Source organism: Nannospalax galili, unplaced genomic scaffold (genome assembly GCF_000622305.1).
Source record: "Nannospalax galili isolate Female #2095 unplaced genomic scaffold, S.galili_v1.0 scaffold577, whole genome shotgun sequence".
Classification (NCBI taxonomy): Eukaryota; Metazoa; Chordata; class Mammalia; order Rodentia; family Spalacidae; genus Nannospalax; species Nannospalax galili.
In genome coordinates this window covers 1,578,537-1,598,831 of record NW_008340387.1, presented here as the reverse complement: position 1 = coordinate 1,598,831, position 20,295 = coordinate 1,578,537, and the positions used below count along the sequence as shown (strand labels likewise).

General features: G+C 44.3%; 1 protein-coding gene across 4 annotated transcripts in view; it reads left to right on the top strand.

The window, feature by feature from the left end:
• The window catches only part of Nfyc (nuclear transcription factor Y subunit gamma), a 64,960-nt gene extending 46,010 nt beyond the window's left edge, over nt 1-18,950 (top strand). For 3 of the 4 annotated variants that reach the window (XM_008835433.3, XM_017798754.2, XM_029564647.1), the window contains exons 5-10: nt 3,902-3,997; nt 8,535-8,708; nt 12,019-12,177; nt 15,415-15,522; nt 17,736-17,795; nt 18,527-18,950. In XM_008835433.3, the coding sequence (XP_008833655.1) occupies nt 3,902-3,997; nt 8,535-8,708; nt 12,019-12,177; nt 15,415-15,522; nt 17,736-17,795; nt 18,527-18,646 (717 nt within the window). In that variant the 3' untranslated portion in view covers nt 18,647-18,950. The remainder of the gene's footprint in view (nt 1-3,901; nt 3,998-8,534; nt 8,709-12,018; nt 12,178-15,414; nt 15,523-17,735; nt 17,796-18,526) is intronic. The other variant, XM_017798753.1, reaches the window with a different exon arrangement.
• Nucleotides 18,951-20,295: the final 1,345 nt, after the last annotated feature.

Below are 20,295 nucleotides of genomic sequence, written 5' to 3'. Positions count from 1 at the left end.
TTTTAAAAAAAGCACAACTTCATCTCAAAAATTAAAAAGGGTGGGGGAGATGGCTCAGTTGATAAAGTGAGAACCTGAGTTCAGCTCCCCAACATGTATGTAAAATGCCAGATATGGTACTGTGCTTCTATGACCCCAGTACTGGGGTAGAGCAGAGATAGACACCTAGCTTTCTGGAGCTCTCTTGCCAGCTAGTCTAGTGAAATTGCTGAGTTCCATTTTCAGTGAGAGACCCTGTCTCAAAAAAAAAGGTAGAGAGAGACTGAGGAAGACACTAACATTGACCTTTACATGCATGCACACAGACAGACACACAAGATGTGTGTACTTTATTGTGCCATTCATTCATTCATTCATTCATTCATTTGACAATGTCTCCATAGCTCAAGCTGACCTGGAATTAATTCTTTCATTTATTTATTTATTTATTTTTAATACTTAATTTTATGTGTGAGTGTTGTGCCTCTGCTTATATGTTAGTGCACCCGTGTTGTGCATTGCCCTCAGATCCAGAAGAGGGAGTCATATCCCTTGGAACTGGAGTTATAAACTATTATTAGCTCTGTGTGGGTGTTGGAATTCGAGTCCGGGTCTTCTGCAAGAGCAACCAGTGCTCTTAACCACTGAGCCATCTCTCCAGCCCTTCTTTCCTCCCCAGTCCCTCTCTCAGATTTATTTTTATTTTTATTATGTGTATGTCTGAATGTGGTTTTGTGCCTATACATGTAGTGCCCTTGGAGGCCAGTAGAGAGCACCTGATCCCCTGGAGTTGGAGTTACAGATGGTCGTGAGCTGCTTGATATGGGTGCTGGGAACCCAACTCTGGTTCTCTGCAAGAGCAATTTGAGTTCTTAATCACTGAGCCATGTCTACTGCCCCAGACCTCAAATTCTTGATCCTCCTACCTTAGCATCCTCAGTGCTAGGGTTGTAAGACTAGCTACTATATGAAAATTTTAAAACCAAAAATGGCTATATACATGTAGTGTGTGTGTATAGCTAATAAACCATAGTGAATGATTTGCATATGGAAATTACAAAAGCTGTCTAGATCAGATTAAAAAATAAAATCAGCAAAAAGCTTGATTAATCCTTCATAAAAGATGATGACTGGGCTGGAACGATGGTTCAGTGGTTAAGAGCACTCAGCGCTCTTGCAGAGGACCTGGGTTTGGTTCCCAGCACCCACATGGTGGCTAACAATCCTCCATAACTAGTTCCAGGGGATCCGATGCCTTCTTCTGGCCTCTGCAGGCATTGCATGACAGGTGCACTTATATATACATAGGCAAAACACTCACACAAAAAAATAAATTTTAAAAAGATGACTTCAGCTTGTGAGATAGATGGCTTTGCCAGTAAAAGTTCTTGACACAAACCTGACAACCTCAGCCAGAGAACCTCTAGAACCTCTAGTAGTAGACACTAGAGCTTCCTCGGCTTTAGGGAGCATGTATGTGTGTAGTTATCTACATTGATTGGAATCCATCAAACTGCTTAAGATTTCTGCATTTCTCTGAAATGAGTAATAGCTCAGTAAAATTTTATCATTAAGAAAGGCACAAAGTGGGGCTGGAGAGATGGGTCAGCGGTTAAGATGGCTGTTCTTGCAGAGGACCTGGATTCGATTCCCAGCACCCACATAGCGGCTAGCATCTGTCTGTAGCTCCAGTTCCAGGGGAATCCAACACCCTCTTATGACCTCCCCAAGGGCGTTGCATGACATGGGTACACTTAAACACATGTAGGCACTACATTCATACACAAAATAATAGTAATAATATTAAAAGAAAGGCACAAAGTGTAGAGTAGTGTAAGAGACTGTAGAGTAGTTATCCTTGATTAGGATACCTATATCAAACCAAGGCTCAGGGACCATTGCAGAAGAAGGGGCAGAAAGATTGTAAGAACCAGAGATGGTAGATGACCACAAGGAAGCAGATTTTATTAGACATCTGGGAGGTTATTCATATGAACTCAGAGCAATAGTAATAGCATGCACAGACCCACGCCAGCTCAAGCCAGACAAAATTCCAGCATAGAAGTGGGGAAGCGGGAAAGAATCCCCAACCCATGCTAAGGAACTATTGGCAACTGATAACTAACTGCTGGGAGAGAGAAAGTTGGTTTTCTTTAAGGGTATGACGCTGGATAGGTTACCTAGGCTACAGAGGATGGATATACACTGAAGGACATTTGGGGTCACAAACTTGTCCTTAATATATATGTCTTAATATATATGTGACAGAGTACATGAAATACGGCTGGGGGGGGCTGCTATAAGAGGGGTGCAGGTAGGGGAGGGATATCTAATTATGATCAAAATATATTGTATGAATTTCACAAGAAATTCAATTTTTTAAAAAAAGATAAAATTTGGAAAAAAAGAGACAAGGAGACATAACAACCAGATGTGGTAGTGCACTTAGCAAGTTCAAAACTAACTTGGACTATGAGAGAGGCAGGAGATCGGTGATATAAATTATAGAAAAGATCAATGTAAGCACGTTTACATTTCCAGAAGACTTTAGAAATATTTGTATTTTTGCGTATGTTTGGAGGTACTTATTCTAGATGAGGCATTTAGATAGCTTGAGTAGGTGACATTTGTGCTCATCGTAAATGAGTCCTGGCAGACTTTAAGATGTGCCCTGCTTCAGTTGGGAGGGTTTATTATAAAACTGGTAGTTGGCAGAAAGAGTGGATTAGAGTTTTACATTTCAGTGGCTTGGGGCCATCACAGATGCTGGGGAAGAAAAACCCAGAAAAATTTCATCCTCCTCATTTTGTCTGATGGGGCACTTTTGCTGAAGGTGCAGTATATAAAGGTTGCTGAGAATTTTTATTAGTGCATTTGCTTTTCCTTTGGTAGTTTATTGAGGAAGATTTCAAATATAAAGTTTATACAGTGAATAGCTATATACTTCTAAATTCTACCATTAACATTTTACTCTGGTTGTTTTATGATATCTCACTTTACCATCCACCAAGTCATCTATTCTTAAATGCATTTCAAAGTTTACTTTGCTCTAAGTACTTGAATATATTAATCACTCTCTTGAGCTTAGTGTTTTTTTTCTTTTGCTTTAAAGCTTTCAGTAAAGTACATAAATCTTAAGAAAAAGTGTCATGGTTTTTAATAAAAATCTTTTATTATTCAAAGGAAAGGAATGTCACAGTTGGAAAGAAAGGAACACTTGAGTAAGCGATAACATTCTTGTCAACTAATGCCTATATTTTCTGCCTGTCCCTAGTAAATTCAGACTTGAGCATTCAGGCTACATTAAGCTAGATTTAAACTATGGATTAAGCAATGCTTGACTTCCCCCCAAAAATCATAGCTAACATACATAGCTCAGATGATTGTAACTGCTTGTGAACGACAGAAAAAAAATAGTCCTTGGGTCCTTAAGAAAAGATTGTACGATTGAATGATAGGCTGACCTTGCTAACCACATAATGACTAGAGACTGCCAGTTGAGACTGCTGGCTTTGTCCTAATTTAGCTAGAGGATGGTACTTTGACAGTTGTGTGGAGGGCCTTGGGACCAGTATAAGCAGGAATAGTAGTGAGCGAAGGCTCAGATGTCCTGTTCTAGAGCACGAACTACGTGTATATCTTTCTTTCTTTGTTGATTTCTGTCCAACAAGTCGGATAGAAGTTTGGCTGTGCTTATTTTAGCTATAGATGTACCTAGGATTATTTGATTTAGCATAAAAGTCATCTCCTTGGGCTGGAGGTATAGCCCAATGGTAAAGTGCACTTGCCTAGCATGCATGAAGCCCCTAGGTTCAGTCCCCAGTATTAAGCCTAGTCATGTTGTCTTACTTGGAGGATAATGAAGCCAGGTGAACCAGTTTCTCCCTAAGTCAGTTTTTTACTCTGTTTTTCTTTGTTACAGAGGAATGATATCGCCATGGCAATTACAAAATTTGATCAGTTTGACTTTCTCATCGATATTGTTCCAAGAGATGAATTGAAACCTCCAAAGCGTCAGGTGAGCAGGGAAGACATGTCCAGTTGCCGACTGCAGAGCCTGGGCACAATACTGTCATAGTACTCCCTTCCCACTCCACCCAAGGCATTTGCTGTTCCTTTTGTTCCTCTTCTTTAGTCCAGATCCATCCTTAACATCTCTTTCTCTTACTCATTTATGGATACTTTTAACTCAGTGCCTCTGGAATGGTATTCAGTGAAAATAGACAAAAAGAATGTTAAAGACTAAGTTACAAACAGTAGAGTGACATTTGATTTCAAGATTTATCGCAAATTAAACAACATTCTCAGCCAGCCATAGATTTCAGATGTTAAGAAACAACTTCTCTGTGCACAGTGGGATTAGAGTGAGTGGCCTTTGTTTTCTCCAACTCTGTGTTCTCACTCTCTGTTGTGCCCTGGCTGCACATCAGAACATCTGTTTAAAAAATATCAGTGCCCAGGCTCCACCATCCACCCACTGAATCAGAATCTGTGATGTTGCAACCTAGGTATCAGTAATGTTTAAAACTCACCAGATGCTTTTAGTGTCCAACTCTTTTAGGGCCACCACTTAAACTTTTCTTGGTAATCATAAGAATTGAGTATCTGTCCCTCTCTCCTCCCTGTTTCCTGTCCCCCAAAGGCCACATCAATCATTTTGTTCAGTACTTGGGTATATGTAGCTCTTGATTATACATGTAGTAGACCCCTGCCTGTAGAGCTCATTGTTTTGGACACAGAGTTTGCATGACTCACTAGGTATAGTAGAAACACTTGGGAAATAGTTGCAGAGTCCCCCAGGAGCAAAGCTATAACTTGTTTTGCTTGCTTTATTTTTGTTCATAAGATTTAGGTGGTTTTTTTTTCCTTAAAAAAAAAAATGATTTCATACTCTATTATCCAGAGTCATTTAGTGATGACTATAACCCCCCATGCTGGCCTGCATTAATAACCAGTCAGAAAATGTGTTGGACAAGTGGGCATCCTAATCAACGTTAATTTTATCCCTAGTTGGGGGCTTTTGGATTAGCAAACTCTAGGTCACCTTTTTTCTGAAGCAAGGTATGCCTCACTGCAGCTCCATTTTTCTGGGCAGTCTTTGCTACTGTAAACATCCTTGACTGGAAGCTGTAAGGTGTTCAGAGGAGCTTTCAGTCGGATGTTTACAGCGGCAGGCTGCCACGGTCGTCCCCAGCTGCACATCGGCTTTGAGACATTGCAGGTTTGTACCCATGGTCTTAATTCCTCTTCTTGGAGTGCTTCTGTCCTCTGAGAAGTCACAAAAACTCAAACTCTCTTCATTTGGAGCAAATACCACATGCCTGCTTCCCCTGTTGGATTTTTTTCCTCCATGGGTCCACCAGAAGTTCCCTTTAAAAACAAGGTGGTAAGCTCTGATGAAATCAGGCCTGGCTCACTCTTACTGTGCTAACTTCTTACTCTCTTTGGGCTGCCTGCTGATTGACTAAAGAGAAGGGTGTTGTCCTATCCTTTCCTCCAAAGTTCTCAGTGCTTCTGGATCTCTCAGGGTGTCAGACTCAAAGTGCTCTGATCCATCCCCTTTTAAAGTGTGCCTAGCAGGAACACTCCTTGCTGCCTGGATTTAGTTCTTTGTAGGTGTTCAAGCTATTGATTGGCATCCTATTCTGGACAGCTGCTGCCTTGCCTTTAAAAGGTTGAGATTGCTGAAAGCTGGCCTGAAATTCTAAGATAGCATTTTAAATTCTCTGTAGACATGAAGTTTTCCCAAGCTCCAAATTGGCTGGCACCTCCTAAAGTCCTTTAAAAGTGCCTACTCTCTAAAATGCACCCTCTGAAGAGGCACACTTCACTCTTGCTACTAAGGCAAATGTATTTTCTTCTAGTCTGGGGCTGGCTGCGCATCACTATAATGATTACCTATGTTGTGGTACTTTTCATTCTCTGGCACTGTTTATCAGTCTTAGCATTGGCCACTGCTAATGTTGAGGAGGTACACCTTTCTGTATTGACCCAGTCATTCAGGGATTCTAGGGCTCAAGGTGCTGCCCAACACCTTGGCAAAGGAACTAGGAATTAGGTCTCTGACCCCTCAGAGATGCTTGGGAATTTCTTTTCCAGGGATAAAGACTGTTTGTAAGCAGAAGGTGGTTGAGGGCTGACTTCTGCCCCACTAAGCTATGAGTTGAAAGTTCCTGCCCATTGAAATATCATCTTTTCACTCATTTCTTTAAATCAAACATAATCATTTCCTTGCTAGCTCAACCTCCATTGGTGGAATAAATAATGAAATTTCGTAATGCAAAAGAACCTTACATGTGCCTCCTTTCGTCCCAGCAATTTGAAAACAGCCATGTCTTGTCCTCACAACACAAACTTGAGACGCATCTACTTGATACTCAAGTGTCCTAGACACTCGTTGATCAACCCCTGAGAGGGTGTTGTAGGAAGCATAGGAGAAGCTACCTATCTGGTTGGAAGTTTTGGCAAGGGGTTATTTTGGTTTCTGACAGAGGTATTTAAAGTCTTTGCTTTTTGTCTAGTTTGCTTTTTTTACACTTGCTTTACAAGTGTAGTCATGAACAGCTGGTCACAGTCACAAGTCAAAGCTAGGAAGTGCCATTGTCCTCCTCCTGCCCGACTTCCCCTGATCTGGTCTGGGTTCTCAGTCCTCTATACTCTTATCACTTAGGAGCTTTTTCATGTTAGATCTGAACTTCTGTTTATAAAATTGGGAGACCTCAGTAGAAAATAAATACGTTGAACCTATTTCAACAGTTTTGAAAAGAACAGTTGGTCTCAGTTTGTGGTTTAAAAGGGTATTGATATAGAATTCCTGCCAAGACATAGTTGCCAGGCTCACATTTGCTTACAACTGTAAGGTTGGATTTGAAATGGACCTGGCTTTGTCACTGTTAGGTTGTTTAAGGACTTCCTTAGATACTGAAAATATTATGACGATCCTGGTCTAGGGGGATGACCATCAGGGAACCTTGTTATATAGAGATCCAAGTTTCTTAGAGTGTAGATGCCAGCAATCCCAGTTACAGTATCACCAGCAAGCACAAGAATACTCAGCCGTGTACTACAAGGGACAACAGCTTTCTTCACATCCTTGGCTACAGAATCTTAAGGGAAGCCAACGAGAATTTAGGGACTCTTCTGTTGGTTATAGTTGTTGAGTTCAAAAGAATTTGTCCTACTTCCAACTTGAATTTAGAAAAGTACTTTCCTGTCTCTCACTTTCTGCTTGTCTATATAAATGAGTGTAACCATTCAAGCCAGCATGTACCAGTGCCTAGATGGGGAATAGCAGGGACAGTCGGGAGCAAGAGAAAGTATTTTCCCTCATAGGACTTACATGTGAGCAGAACTGGCAGTTAGTGTGACATGTAGGTACAAAAATGTGTAGTGGGGGATAGTACCATGGAAAGCACATGGAGCACCTAACTGAAGGGAGGAGTCAGGATTTTGCAAATACTACTTTGGGGAGCTTTGGGGCAGGTAACAGGGTCTCAGTACCTTGAGGAAGTATCTTTTTCTGAAACCTGACAGACTTTGCTCTGAGCAAGGAAGTGAGTAAATTTAGCAAATGTTTTTACTCAGTCGGCCCATGTGGTTGTATGTTTTTGTTGTCTAAGGCTGGGCACTATATATATGTCACAGGTCACTACGGATCAGATGCCAATCTTGGTTGGTGGTCGGGGCCTGCCAGCCCCCCCTGCTGGACTGTAACCATGTTGTAGTGTGTGTAAACATCCTACACTCTCAGCTGTGAGCTCAAGGTGGCTGGGAGAGGGTTGTTTACTCCTTCTGCCATGGACAACATCAGCTGAAGAAGAACAATCTCTTCACCTGACAGATTGGACAGAGTGCTGCCTCCCTAGTCAGCCAAGGCAGCACCCCAGCTGAGACTATCCGTCAGGCCCCCTTGGGTTGCACTTCTGTGGCTAAGTATAACTAGAACCAGATGTGCTGCATGGGTAGATGCATCTTGGTGACCACAGAGCTTTCAATGTGCTATAAAAGCTGGGCACTTGTGTGAACCTGACATTTCATTCTGAAATTCTAACCTAAGAAAAGTCCTGTTCCCCTTTACTCTGCTATGTCCCTCCTGAAATGGTGGGAGCAAATTAAGAAGAGTGCTGTCTTTGTGGGGGTTGGGAGCCAGCGTGTTTGAGTAGCATCTTTCCGTTGCTGTAGCGTCTTTCCGTTGCTGGCAGTTAGCACTGTTCTCAGATCATGGCCCTTGACAGCATTTACTGACAAGCTCTGCTGGTGCGTGGTTTTTAGTTACAGTAATTATTTGTCTGTTTGCAGCTCATCACGCAATGGATGATTACTCGGTGCTTCAGAAAATTGGCTGTATGTTCTGTGAAGCCTATAGAAACTGTTATTTTTAGTTTGATTTAGCACAACTGGTCTCTTCAAATTCCACTTTCCTTTGACTGCAAATGTGGAGAACTCAGCATTCAGCAGGCAACTGCATATAGCTGATTTGGGGAAGAGTGGAAATTCACTGTGGCGGTTGCTGAGTCAGTTCTTTTCCCTTACCTGCCTCTCCTTCCACCCCACAGGAGGAGGTGCGCCAGTCTGTGACTCCTGCTGAGCCTGTCCAGTACTACTTCACGCTGGCTCAGCAGCCCACTGCTGTCCAAGTCCAGGGGCAGCAGCAAGGCCAGCAGACCACCAGCTCCACAACCACCATCCAGCCTGGCCAGATCATCATCGCGCAGCCCCAGCAAGGCCAGGTCTGTGAGCTGCGGATGGCGTCCACCTAGCAAGATGGTGCCTCTTAGGTCTGGATGGGGAAAGTATGACTAGTGCAGAGAGAGGCCATCACATCTGGATAGAGGGCTGCATTTGATGTCTGGAAACCTGACCCTTCCCCTGATTGAGTCACAGAAGCAAAGAATCACCCCTAATCTCTTTGGCCCCTGTTTTCCTCAGATGTCAGATGAGGAAAGAATAGTGGGAAAAATGTTTTTCAGGATTCCTCTGAGCTCAGACATTTTAGAAGGAAGAACATTCTCTCTGGTGTACTGGTGAACAGTAGTGGGTTCTCTCTAGAAGGTCTTTCTGTCTGTGCCAGGACTGGAATTTATACCCTCACAGGGGAGATCACCATTGCTAGTTTGCATATCTCTCTTCTCCTCCCTGGCATTTCTCTGTCCTACTGTATTTGTGTCAGGTGACCTTCTCTTTTTACGATAGTAATCAGAGGATTTTTTTCTCTCCCCCATAGTACTGTTGAGAGCAGTACCATCCGTTGGGAGTCATGAGAGGCTGCAGAGGACTCAGTACTGTGAGCTCTGAATCCAAATTCTGTCAGTCATTACTTTATTTATTCATCAAACAATGAGCATCCTCTGTGAGTAAAGTCTTATGCTAGGTATTGGGGACGTAAGCATGAACAAAACAATCCTGATTTTCAAGAAATTCACAGTCTCGTTGGGGATAACAAATTCTTAAAGGTTATACTACCACGTGGGAAGAATTAGACAATCTTAAACGTATATACAGAGTGTTATGGCAAAAGGAGTACCTAACCAAAATGTGAGGAGGTGGTAGAAGAGGAGAATGTGGTTAGAGGTTCCTTAAAGGAATAATGTTGCTGTTAGAGGGATCACTGGAAGTTTTAATAAATTAAAGGATAGTATTGGCAGTAAAAGGCATAGCACAGCCAAAGACTTAGAAATGAGAAATGACTGGAAGTGACAGCACATGCCTGTAATCTCAGCACACGGGTGGTTTGGGCAGGAGACTCAGGAGTTTGAGAACAGGCTCAGCTACATGAGACCCTGTCTCAAAACAAGCAAACATACAAATGAGAAACAGCATAGGAAGTGGTGGGACGCAGTTAGCATAGAGGAACACTTAGGCATGTCCAGGGAACACATCCTGGAGTGTCTTATGTATTCTAGTAAAGAGCTGAGTTTAGCATTCTAGTAAAGAGCTGAGTTTAGCTAGAAGGAAAACATTGGGGTGGAGATGGATTTAAATATTAATTATGACTTTGGGGTTTATTCCTTGCTAATTCTATCTATTCAGATAACAGAAATATATTGAGTGCTTGTGCTATCAGACACTGCTAGGCAAGAGAGGTTCAAAGCCGATTATAGCCCTGTCCCTGCCTCCAGCATTCACTTGCACCCTGATGCCTTAAGGGGTCTGCTTTGGCTCATGCTTGTGCCTCTGCAGTGAGAGAGTTTTACCTGCCAAAGGTCTTGTCTCTTTACTGAGTGAACTTAAAGGGAGGCTGCCAAGGGCTGACCCTGGTGGGCTGATTATTCTGAGATGCCCAGGGCTGCTGTGCCTTGACAGCAGGGCATACCATACATGATTTGGCAGCGGCCATGCTAACATAAGCCCTCATTTTCCTGAAATGATTTAGAAATACCTTGGAAATCCTCTCAAGAAAATTAGTTGATAGAGTGCAGTGATGAGTTGGCAGCATGCGTTTTTCTTTTTATTCAGCAAAAAATTTCATCTTGTCTTCTCTGCCATCCCAGATCTGGTTGGCCTGGAGCAGAGAAAGCTTATGAGGTTGATGAAGTTGGTCCCTCCAGCTGTTGTTCTGCTGTCCTGCTGCTTCAGGGTGGTCTCGGGCTGTGTCACACCTTCTGGGCCCATAGGGAATAGTGTAGGCTGTTTCAAGTTGAGTGCAAGTATCTTTTGTAAGATAGACTATATAGTAAAATAAAGTTGGGAGGAACATATGGTGAAGTGAATTCTGTGTTTTCTGTTTTTAATTGGAAACTTATTTATGGAGGTTTGGGATAGGTCGGGTTGAACCTGTGGTAGAAGAATAGATGTTTTCTGTTGTCCTAGTCCACCAAGGATACTTTTACTGAGGATGCTGTCTTTCCTTTCCTCTTCCAGTTTTCAGTAATTTCTCCCTACTAGTAATCCCTTGACTCTGTTCTGTAGTTCCCAGAACATATCCCCTTACCTCATAGTTTTAGATGCCCAGTTAAAATGTCTGGGAGGCCTGTGCAGTCAGAATTAAAAACCGCAGAGTGGCAATATCATTTAGAGCCTGCTATTCTTTCAGACTCCCAGTATCATCTATCTGATTGACAGTATTTCTTAGTTTGGAACAGGAAAGATCATGTCTGAATTGGGATGAGAGTACGGGTTTAGTTTAAAGGGTTCTCCATCTCCCACCACTCTCACCACCAGACATGCCAGGTACTCTGGGTTCATTTTAGTAATCTTTGAAAGTCACATTGTCACATTAAGGGCTAAAGTGTTGAAATTCAGAGAGCCTGCTTTATAGTGACTACAAGCCACTTAGTACAAGGGTAGCACAGTCTGCCCAAGTCATGGACATTTAGGCAGAAATGTCTTAAATCTGAGATTGCCATTTCTGGACTGTTCCAAGTTCTTGCTTTACTGAGTTCTGTTGAATAAGGGTTGAGTCATTTGAGTCAAGTCAGCATCTGGTGTTTTAACTCTCTCCCGTGGGGAGCTGTGCTGGGGTCCAGAGCAGCTTTCTGGCTAAGGTGGGCAAGATTCATTCTGCTGCTTGAATGGGGTAAAAACCTGCATGCACTAGGCCCAGCCTCAGAGATGAGCCTGTGTGTTTTCCTTTCAGTATCTTTCATACCTAAGAAGTAGTCCAGGACCCTGAATTTAACACATTCATGTAGACTCCACTTTCTGTTTCATTTTGCCGTCCAAAGTCAGCTACTGTGTGTTTGACTTTGGTCTGTTGTGTACATTGTCAGGATTGCTTTGACTTTTTTTCTTTTCCTCCCCATTATGCTGTATGCACCTTGCCATCATTGAAGGACTATGAAAAGTTGTGGTATTTGAAGTCCAGGTCTTTAAGTTGGAACCTAGGCAAATATTCTGTGCTGTGAGCCCAGATTTTGGTTTGTTTTCCCATCTCTATTTCAGAGTATTACCTCTAGCAGTGTTGTAGACCTGCAGGACTCTGGGTTGCATGTTGTTAAGAGGGTGATGAGTCTAGAGATTAATGGAGTATATTGCCCCCACTTAACCCCTACAGGTTCTTAGCCAGAGCTCAGGCAACTTTCTCTTGACTTTTCCTTCCAGACCACACCCGTGACAATGCAGGTTGGAGAAGGTCAGCAGGTACAGATAGTGCAGGCCCAGCCTCAGGGTCAAGCACAACAGGCCCAGAGCGGTACCGGACAGACCATGCAGGTGATGCAGCAGATCATCACTAACACGGGAGAGATCCAGCAGATCCCGGTAAGCCCGTCCCCAGGCTTTGTGGCTTGCTTCTCTGCTCATGATAAGAAGTACCTTGAGTGTATTTGATATATACACACTATTCCTGTTATACAACCCCAAGTTCTTTCATTATGTTTACTTTCTGCTCAGCTTCAGTCCAGGTTCCACTTCAGTGCTGTGGATGTAGCTCTTCTTCATTTCCCCTTCTACATCTACACCAAGAAATCATGGTTAGCCATACTTTATGCTAAGACTCAAAGGACTTGTGAGGCAGACCTACTCTTAAAATAATTGTTATTATATTTATTTATTTGTGTGTGTTGCGTGGGCATGGAGGTGTGCATGTGTGCCACTGTGTATATGCAGTGGTCAAAGGACAACTTTGTGGAGTCTGTTTTTCTCCTTCCACCATGTAGTTCCCAGGGATCAAACTCTGGTCATCAGGCTTGGCAGCAGGCATCTTTATCTGCTAAGCCATCTCACCAACCACCAGACCTATCTTTTGATTATCAGAGAGTAAGAGGGAGGTGTATAGGAAAGTCATAAATACACTTGTTGCATATTCATGAGTCAGTTCCCTGTGGAGCCTGCAGCAAAGTGTATTTTTGGCTTTCAATTAACTTACCCATTCCATTACTGTAGACTGCTGCTTCCTGTTTGCTTGGAGGGATTTTGTTTCTAAGGTTTGTTGATTTTTTAAAAATCTATTATTTTTTAAAAAATCACTGCCTTAGCACTTGCAAGACTATATATTGGTCATTTTGCCATCAAAAACATGGAAGTATGGAACAGTCCTTTAGCAAATGTAGGCTGGTGTAGAAACTCACTTGGACTTGCTTTGCCACTCCATCTTTGATACAAGCTCAAAGAACACCCTTCATCAGTTTTGGAAACTTTCCCAAGAGAAAGCTTTGGAAACTGTTTAAGTGTGTCTGTCTCTCAGCCTCTTAGACACACACACATAAACACACAGACTAGTTGCAGGTATCTGGGCTCTACTCTGCGTGCGTGTACACACACACACACACACACTCACACACACTAGTTGCAGGTATTTGGGCTCTACTCTGCCTACTATCTTAGCCACCGGCTCTTAAGTTCTTCTTGAATCATTCTTCCGTTTGTATGTGAAAGAACCAAAACAAGGTCATTTAAGCCCGAGAGTTCCCATCTTACAGTAGTAGCTTTGGCCATCTACAACACAAAGCTTTGGTCCAGAAGATTGGTTACAGAATGCACAACTTCATCTTTACCATTCTAACACCTCAGACATAGACATTTCCAGACTCTTGAGGCAGCTCACTCAGCAGAGTACTTGCAATAGTGGTGACTTTCAAGGCAGAAACTTTACTTCCCTCATGGAAGCTGAAGGATAGACTTGTTTGCTTTATAATTCGTGTAGCAAAGCTGTCAAGAGCAGCATCCTGGAGAACTGAGCAGAGTAACAAGAGGTCTCTCAACTTAAGTCTGAAAAGAAAAGCCTCTTCATTCTATCTCTAGACTGCTTGGAACCACTTGGCTCACAGCTGCTCATGGAATTTCTGCGGATGGCACTTTCCAGCTAAAAAATACCAGTGACTGTTAGTACACCTTCCCCCACACCTGAGACAAGGCTCTAGCCTTTCACCCTGGGATCCTTGACCTGCCCTTCTATTGACTCCTGAGACCAATCACGGTTCGTCTCAGCTTTCCAGGCCACCTTCATCCATACAAGTTGCTTAATGTTGTCGGCTGGAAGCTGAATTATAAGATTTCAGGGGAATTTGGACACAACTTCCCAGCAGCTCCTCTTGGTTCTGGAAAGAAATTATCTAGGTCACAGTACTCTTGCTGTATTTCTATTGATCCAGATGTTTTTAATGGGTTTAGATGTTATGTTTCCCCCACTTTGCCTCAAGCAGACAACTATGGAACTTCATTTATGGATGGGGATGTAGTGCAGTTGGTAGAATATGTGCCTAGCATACATAAAGCCATGGGTTTGATCCCCACTATCACAAAAACTGAGCATGGTGGTGCACACATGTAATTTCAGTATTTGGGAGGTAGAAGCAGGAAGATCAGAAATTCAAGGTTGTAGTGAATTCAAGGCCAGCCTGGAATTGAGACCCTGTCTCTAAAAAAGAGAACTTCAGTTTTTCTTGATGGTTCAAATCCTTTGAGTCCAGAAGTTCCAGAGAAGCATTTGACGTGACACTGCATGCAGGGGCGCAGGTTCATCCTGTCAGCATTTTCCTCATGGAAGTAAGGTTCCTGCAGTGAAGTTAGCTTTTTAAGGCTAGAAGGAAGCTCGCCTTAGGACAGAGACATGATGCTGTGCACTTGAGGAAGCTCCCCCTTGCAACAGAGGCAAGCTGAACAACTAGGAGGGTGCTTTCTGGGCCACGAGATAGAGACAGACCAAATCAGCCTATATTCTCAGGATCTTTCAGCCTCTTAAGTTGTGGGTGTGCACATCCACCATCAGCTACCCTTTAATGCTGAGCCACAGTTCTCATCCTTCATTCCCAGCTCCAAGCTCGAGTACTTTCACGGCACAGTGGAGTGCAAACAGCCTGAGTTAAAGCTTTCAGCATACAATTAAATGCAGCCTATGGTATTATTGTATTATCTGAGACTTCATTGTAAGCACAAAGGACTCTGTGGGCACTTTTGTAGCTTTGGTTTCCCATGATGGGGTTTTCTGTGAGAGTTTTATTGACTCTGCTTATTCTGGGGAGGTGTTTGGCCAGAAGCTAGTGCTGAACATCGCTGAACATCAAGGATTCTCAAAAGTCCTACAGACCCCCATTGGTCTTGGTTCTTGGGGACAGCAGGCCAGCCTTTTCCTCCAAAATGTGCCTCATGGGGGGTTGGCCAGTACTTGGGCTATGAGGTGGATTGACAGCCATCTGCTTTGAGTCCTTGGCAAATCCTGGAACTCGTCACAGTATTGGAAAGGATGGAAATTTCTGGAGAGAGGCCAGCACTTAAAGTCCAGCCATTCTGATAGGGTTGGGCAGTCTTGTAAGTCTCAGATGAGCTCTGATCTTACAGTCAAGTGCCAACAAATGATGAGTGTGTGACAAGCTTGGGGAGGGGGTTGAGGGGAGGAGTTGCTTGTTTTAACCTCTGTTCAAAAGAACTTTTTTTTGAAGGCAGGCTTCTTTGAAACACTTGAAGGGTAGGGGCAATCCCTGAATCTGGTCATGGAAAGTGTGCCTATATGAGGTTGTGCTCAGTCCCTTGTGGTCTCTGTCTCTGCCCCTGTCCTAGGTGCAGCTGAATGCCGGCCAGCTGCAGTATATCCGCTTAGCCCAGCCTGTATCAGGCACCCAAGTCGTTCAGGGACAGATCCAGACACTTGCCACCAACGCCCAGCAGGTATGTACACCAGAGACATGGGCTTTAGTTAAAGACAAGGCTCAGCCAGCCAACTTCTTGTGGGAAAGGAACTCTCACCACGCAGCTCTGGACACCTCATGCTTCAGCAAGAGCCACCCACCCTATACTTCTTTATCTGTGTGACTCCTGGGGGCAGATGGCAGGGGTGGTAGGATGATTGGATTCATAGTGTGTCTCTTACCATCGTGCTCTTGAGGGGCAAAGAAATACAAGAAGCAGCCTTGAGGGTACTGGAAGAAGCCTGGTGTGTGTGTACATGTTAGGCCAGAGGAAACCTAGGTGCCAGGCTGCTTTCTATCTTAAGTCCTGATAGAACACAGTTGTGTTCTAGTTATTTCTTACGCCCTTAGGAAAGCATACTTAGTTATTCTACCTCTGTAGACACCTGCAACCAGAAAAATCCCCTTCATTCCCCTGCCCAACTGTCTTACAGGCTGTGAGGTAAAGTACCAAGGGTGCCAGATGCACACATACCCCTCCCACGTTGGGGGCTTAGGGGTCATGGTCATCATTTGTAGATGATGGGTGATGCTGGTCAAGGGGAGGCATTGTTAATGGATCCTTTTGCCTCAGACCCAAAAAAAGCAGCAATCGTTTAAGAGCTGGACCTGTCTGGCCTAGTTGCATTTCTGGTGATGTATCTATTGACAGTGGTGACAGAGCTGAGTTTGTAGAGCAGGTCTCTAAAGGTCTCATTTGGGAAAATGTGAGGAATGAGCCAAAAGCAAGGCATCTGAGCTCAGTATCATCTCTGGGATATTAAAGGACCCTTTCTGTTCCTGCTCTCTGCTTGCCTATGGCCTTGGACTTTTCCTTCATTTTCTTGGGGCTCATTGACACTGATAGACATCTCAAGACTGGTGGCACCCTTGAGCCCATCTCCCTTTTGATATTTTCTTTAAAATCTTATTCTTCTTGAGATCCAAGAAGTCTTTTATGACATGGAAATGGGAAATGAGAAGGGTTTGTGGTTCCTCAGAAGTCACTATGGGAAATAGAAATAAAGCCAGAATGCAGGGAGAAGGGAGAGAGATGAGAAGTGGGTATTTGAGGGCACTTAAAATCCCTTTGATGTTGTAAATTTTGCAACTTGGTACTTAGTTGGTACTCAATAAGTGTTGAATTGACACTGAATAAAATACATGTGATTTAAAGGTAAATGAACCTTCTCAGCTGCCATGAATAGTGGTCTTGCTGACCACAAGGCAGTTAGCCTTTTTATCTATGAGAATTTTCCATTTGTCTCAGGCTCATTCGTTTATTCTGTCGGCATTTCTTCAATACTTACTTTGCACTAGGGTAGTATATAGATTAATCATAGCTACTGTCCTTAAGCAGTTTACAGACCTGTGGGAGGAGAAGGACACCCCCCCACCAAAAAAAGCCCTTTTCACCTGCCCCTTTCCCCTCTTCTAGCCCCTCAGCCTCCTGAGTAGGCCTGCAGGGCTGGTTTTGGCCCATGTGAGGATATTTGAGAGGATGAGCTTTACCTGACAGGTTGGCTGTAAAGATTCCAAAGGCTGGTTACAGAGGCTAATGCTAGTCACATGTTCCACAGACAGTCATGCACACACCCTGGCCTTCTTTCTAGTTTGCCCCTCCCCCCCATTCCCATCAATGGTTAGTATATGCTACAGCTCTGCCTGTCAGTGTAAAATCCCTAAGACCCAAGATGTGAAGTGCACGGGATAAATGTTTTTTCTTGCTTCCCTTTTGGCCCAAAAAGCTGCTGTCGGAAAAAAGTACTTCATGTTTTGCCACAAGGACTACAAGAGCCAAGGCTACTGTTTACCAAGGTGTTTCATATTGCAGTCAGATAATCCAGGTGATATGGGTTTGGTTTGGAGCCCACCTGAGGATGAAAAGGACCGTTCACCTCCTTGCCCATCATTTCACAGTCTGCCTCTACTGGCTGAAAAATGGACTCTTAGGGCTTGCATTAAAAGCCTGAAAACTGAGGTGCTGGATATTTGCTTTGAACCTCAGACCTTGATGGGAGGGATTGATTTGTGAGATGAGGTAGACTTTAAGAGAGACAGGCCTCTCAGTGTGCCTCTATGACACCAGCTCTTTGCTAGCCATCAGTGCAAGGAGATTGGGAATTGCCCTTGCTTGCTTCATAGGCTTTTGTCAAACACGTGTTCTGTGGCCCTGAAGCTGACATGCTTGCTCTGTCCTCTTGCTTCCCACAGATCACACAGACAGAAGTCCAACAAGGACAGCAGCAGTTCAGCCAGTTCACAGATGGACAGGTAGGATACCTAGCCTGGGCAAGGGCAGTTGCAAAGAGTTGGTAATCTGGGGATGCAGGTGGTGTGTGGGTTTGGATGGTTAGGGCTACTCTCCCTACTAATAGTTGGTGAATTTTTTTACCTGCTTTCCCCCCATAGCATGGTCCCATGGTCCACTGAGGATAGGATAGGATGTCCAAACTTATACTGTCTCAACGGGAGAAGAGGCAGTATCTGGACCTCCTCTAGCAGCTTCTCTTGGCTTTGGCTTTTTCAGGGACCTCTTGAGAAACCAAGAGGCCAAGCAGCCCTAACCTGTCTTTACCGTGGTGAGGCTTAGTTGTGTTTAATATCAGGCCACCTCCTTTGCAGGGCCAGTAGAGGAAATGAAAATTCAGTTTAGCTTCAGTCTGAACCATGTGTTTGGATAGAGGGCGGCATGTGGAGGGGGATGCTGGTACTGTGGTTAAGTACTTGTGTTTATCACTGTGGAACAGCATATACCAAACTTAGCTCTGAGCTAACTGGGCTCTGAGCTAACTGGAGCAGTGGAGCCTAGGGAAGTGAAAGCCATGGAAATGTAACCCCTGTTGCCTTTCACCTCTGACAGATCACCACCACATCCCCCTTTCCTCTGACACCTTGCAGTGGATAGTGGTAGAGGTATCTGGAGCCCTCCCCTGGTTGGAGGCACATAGAGCTGTCTGCCTGTGTCCTAGGAGTAACCTCACTCTCCTCTCCACCCCTCACAGCAGCTCTACCAGATCCAGCAAGTCACCATGCCTGCCGGCCAAGACCTCGCCCAGCCCATGTTCATCCAGTCAGCCAGCCAGCCCTCCGACGGGCAGACCCCCCAGGTGACCGGAGATTGAGGGCCTGAGTTGGCAAGGCCAAGGACACCCAACACAATTTTGCCATACAGCCCCAGGCAATGGGGGCACAGCCTTCCTCACCAGAGGACTCGGGGACTTCAGTGCCTCCTTCAGGCTAGGACATTGGTGCACTATGCCCCACGCCTAGGGACCGAGATTCTACAACATAAAGATGCAATATTTTTTATTTCCTTTCGTCCATTTTTTTTCTCCAAGGAATCAATATTTCAATATATTGAGTGTGTGTGTCCAATGCTATGAAATGAGAATATTAAATAACATATTTATGGCATTTTCTCTTCAAGAGTGTGGTTGAAGAAATATTTGTCCGTTTGTGTCTCTGGTTTGGGTTCTTGCCACCACTTCTTTTTAGGAGCAGGTCTTGATTTTCCTTCCTGGGGGTGCACAGGATTTCCTGACTCTTGGAATAGCTGCTCCCCTTGTTCCCAGAACCAGTTAGGATCCATTTCTACCAGCATTCCTCTCCACTCCTCCCCAGAGCTTTGTGCAGCCAGAGGCCATGGAAACATTCTTTGCATGTGGGAGAGGAACTCAGTCCGCACAGGGAGAGGTGGTTTCATTCTAGCCCTTCTCTGTGAGATCCAAGGAGGCTAGCACTTTGCATTGCTCTCACCCCCTTTTATTGTGCTAGTCTCCCTTGCTGCATGGACTTCAAACTGCATGAAATGCAATAAATCTTGTTTTAGATAATTTAGAGTCTGTTTCTGTGTCTGGGGACATAAATGGGGCCACCTGCTTGGGGAAAGGCTTGGAAAGGTTTGCTTGCTCTCAGATTGGATGTCTGGAAAGATGAGGCCCCTTGTGAGGAAGGGGTGTACAAAGCCAAGGGAACTTAACACCACTCGTTAGGTTCAAGCTGAGGTTCTTGGCTGATGTACAGGTGAATTTCATCAGGACACATCTGCTTGGAAGAGCCATGCGCCTCACCTGACTTAACTACCGAACATGTGTCTGATGGGATCACAGGGACATCCCTGCTGGAGAACACTGGCTCTCCCGGCAAACAAAGATCAGAGATCTCTGCAGTCATGCTAGCACAACGTGGCCCTGAGAACTGCCTGTGGTGGTGGTTCCATTACCAAAGGCCTGGATCTGCCATAGAGGGCAACCCACACCCTTTGTCACCAGCACACGTTCCTACAGTCAGGAAGGGGCAACAGAAAGAGCCGGGAGTGAACCATCTCTGACCTCTGTCTTCTCTATGACTAACATGGGACCTGCTGCCATGAGCTGCATGCCAGAAAAAGCAATGGCTTGCCATAAACCCATGGGCAGTTCCCTGGCTTTGAGGTCAAGGGGTGAGGTCACAGGAGAGAAGAGGTTCATGCTGGAGTTTTAAGCCTGAGGCTTGGTGCCCTTAGAATTCCCTTGCCACAGTGTAAACCAGTGTGGTAGGGTACACATTGGCATTGGAGAATTGGGAAAGACTCGGGGTGACAACACTGCAGTGGTCACAGTTCATGCCTCCTCCTATCCTCAGGCTTCTTTTGCCTACATTCAGGTCTGGCCAACTCTGCCCTTTACTCTCTGCCTGGGGGAGATGATTGGCTGTCTTCTCTATGCTTGTGGTCTGTTAGGTGTCATCCTGTTTTCATTTAAGTGTACCTCACCTTATTCTACAAGAAAAG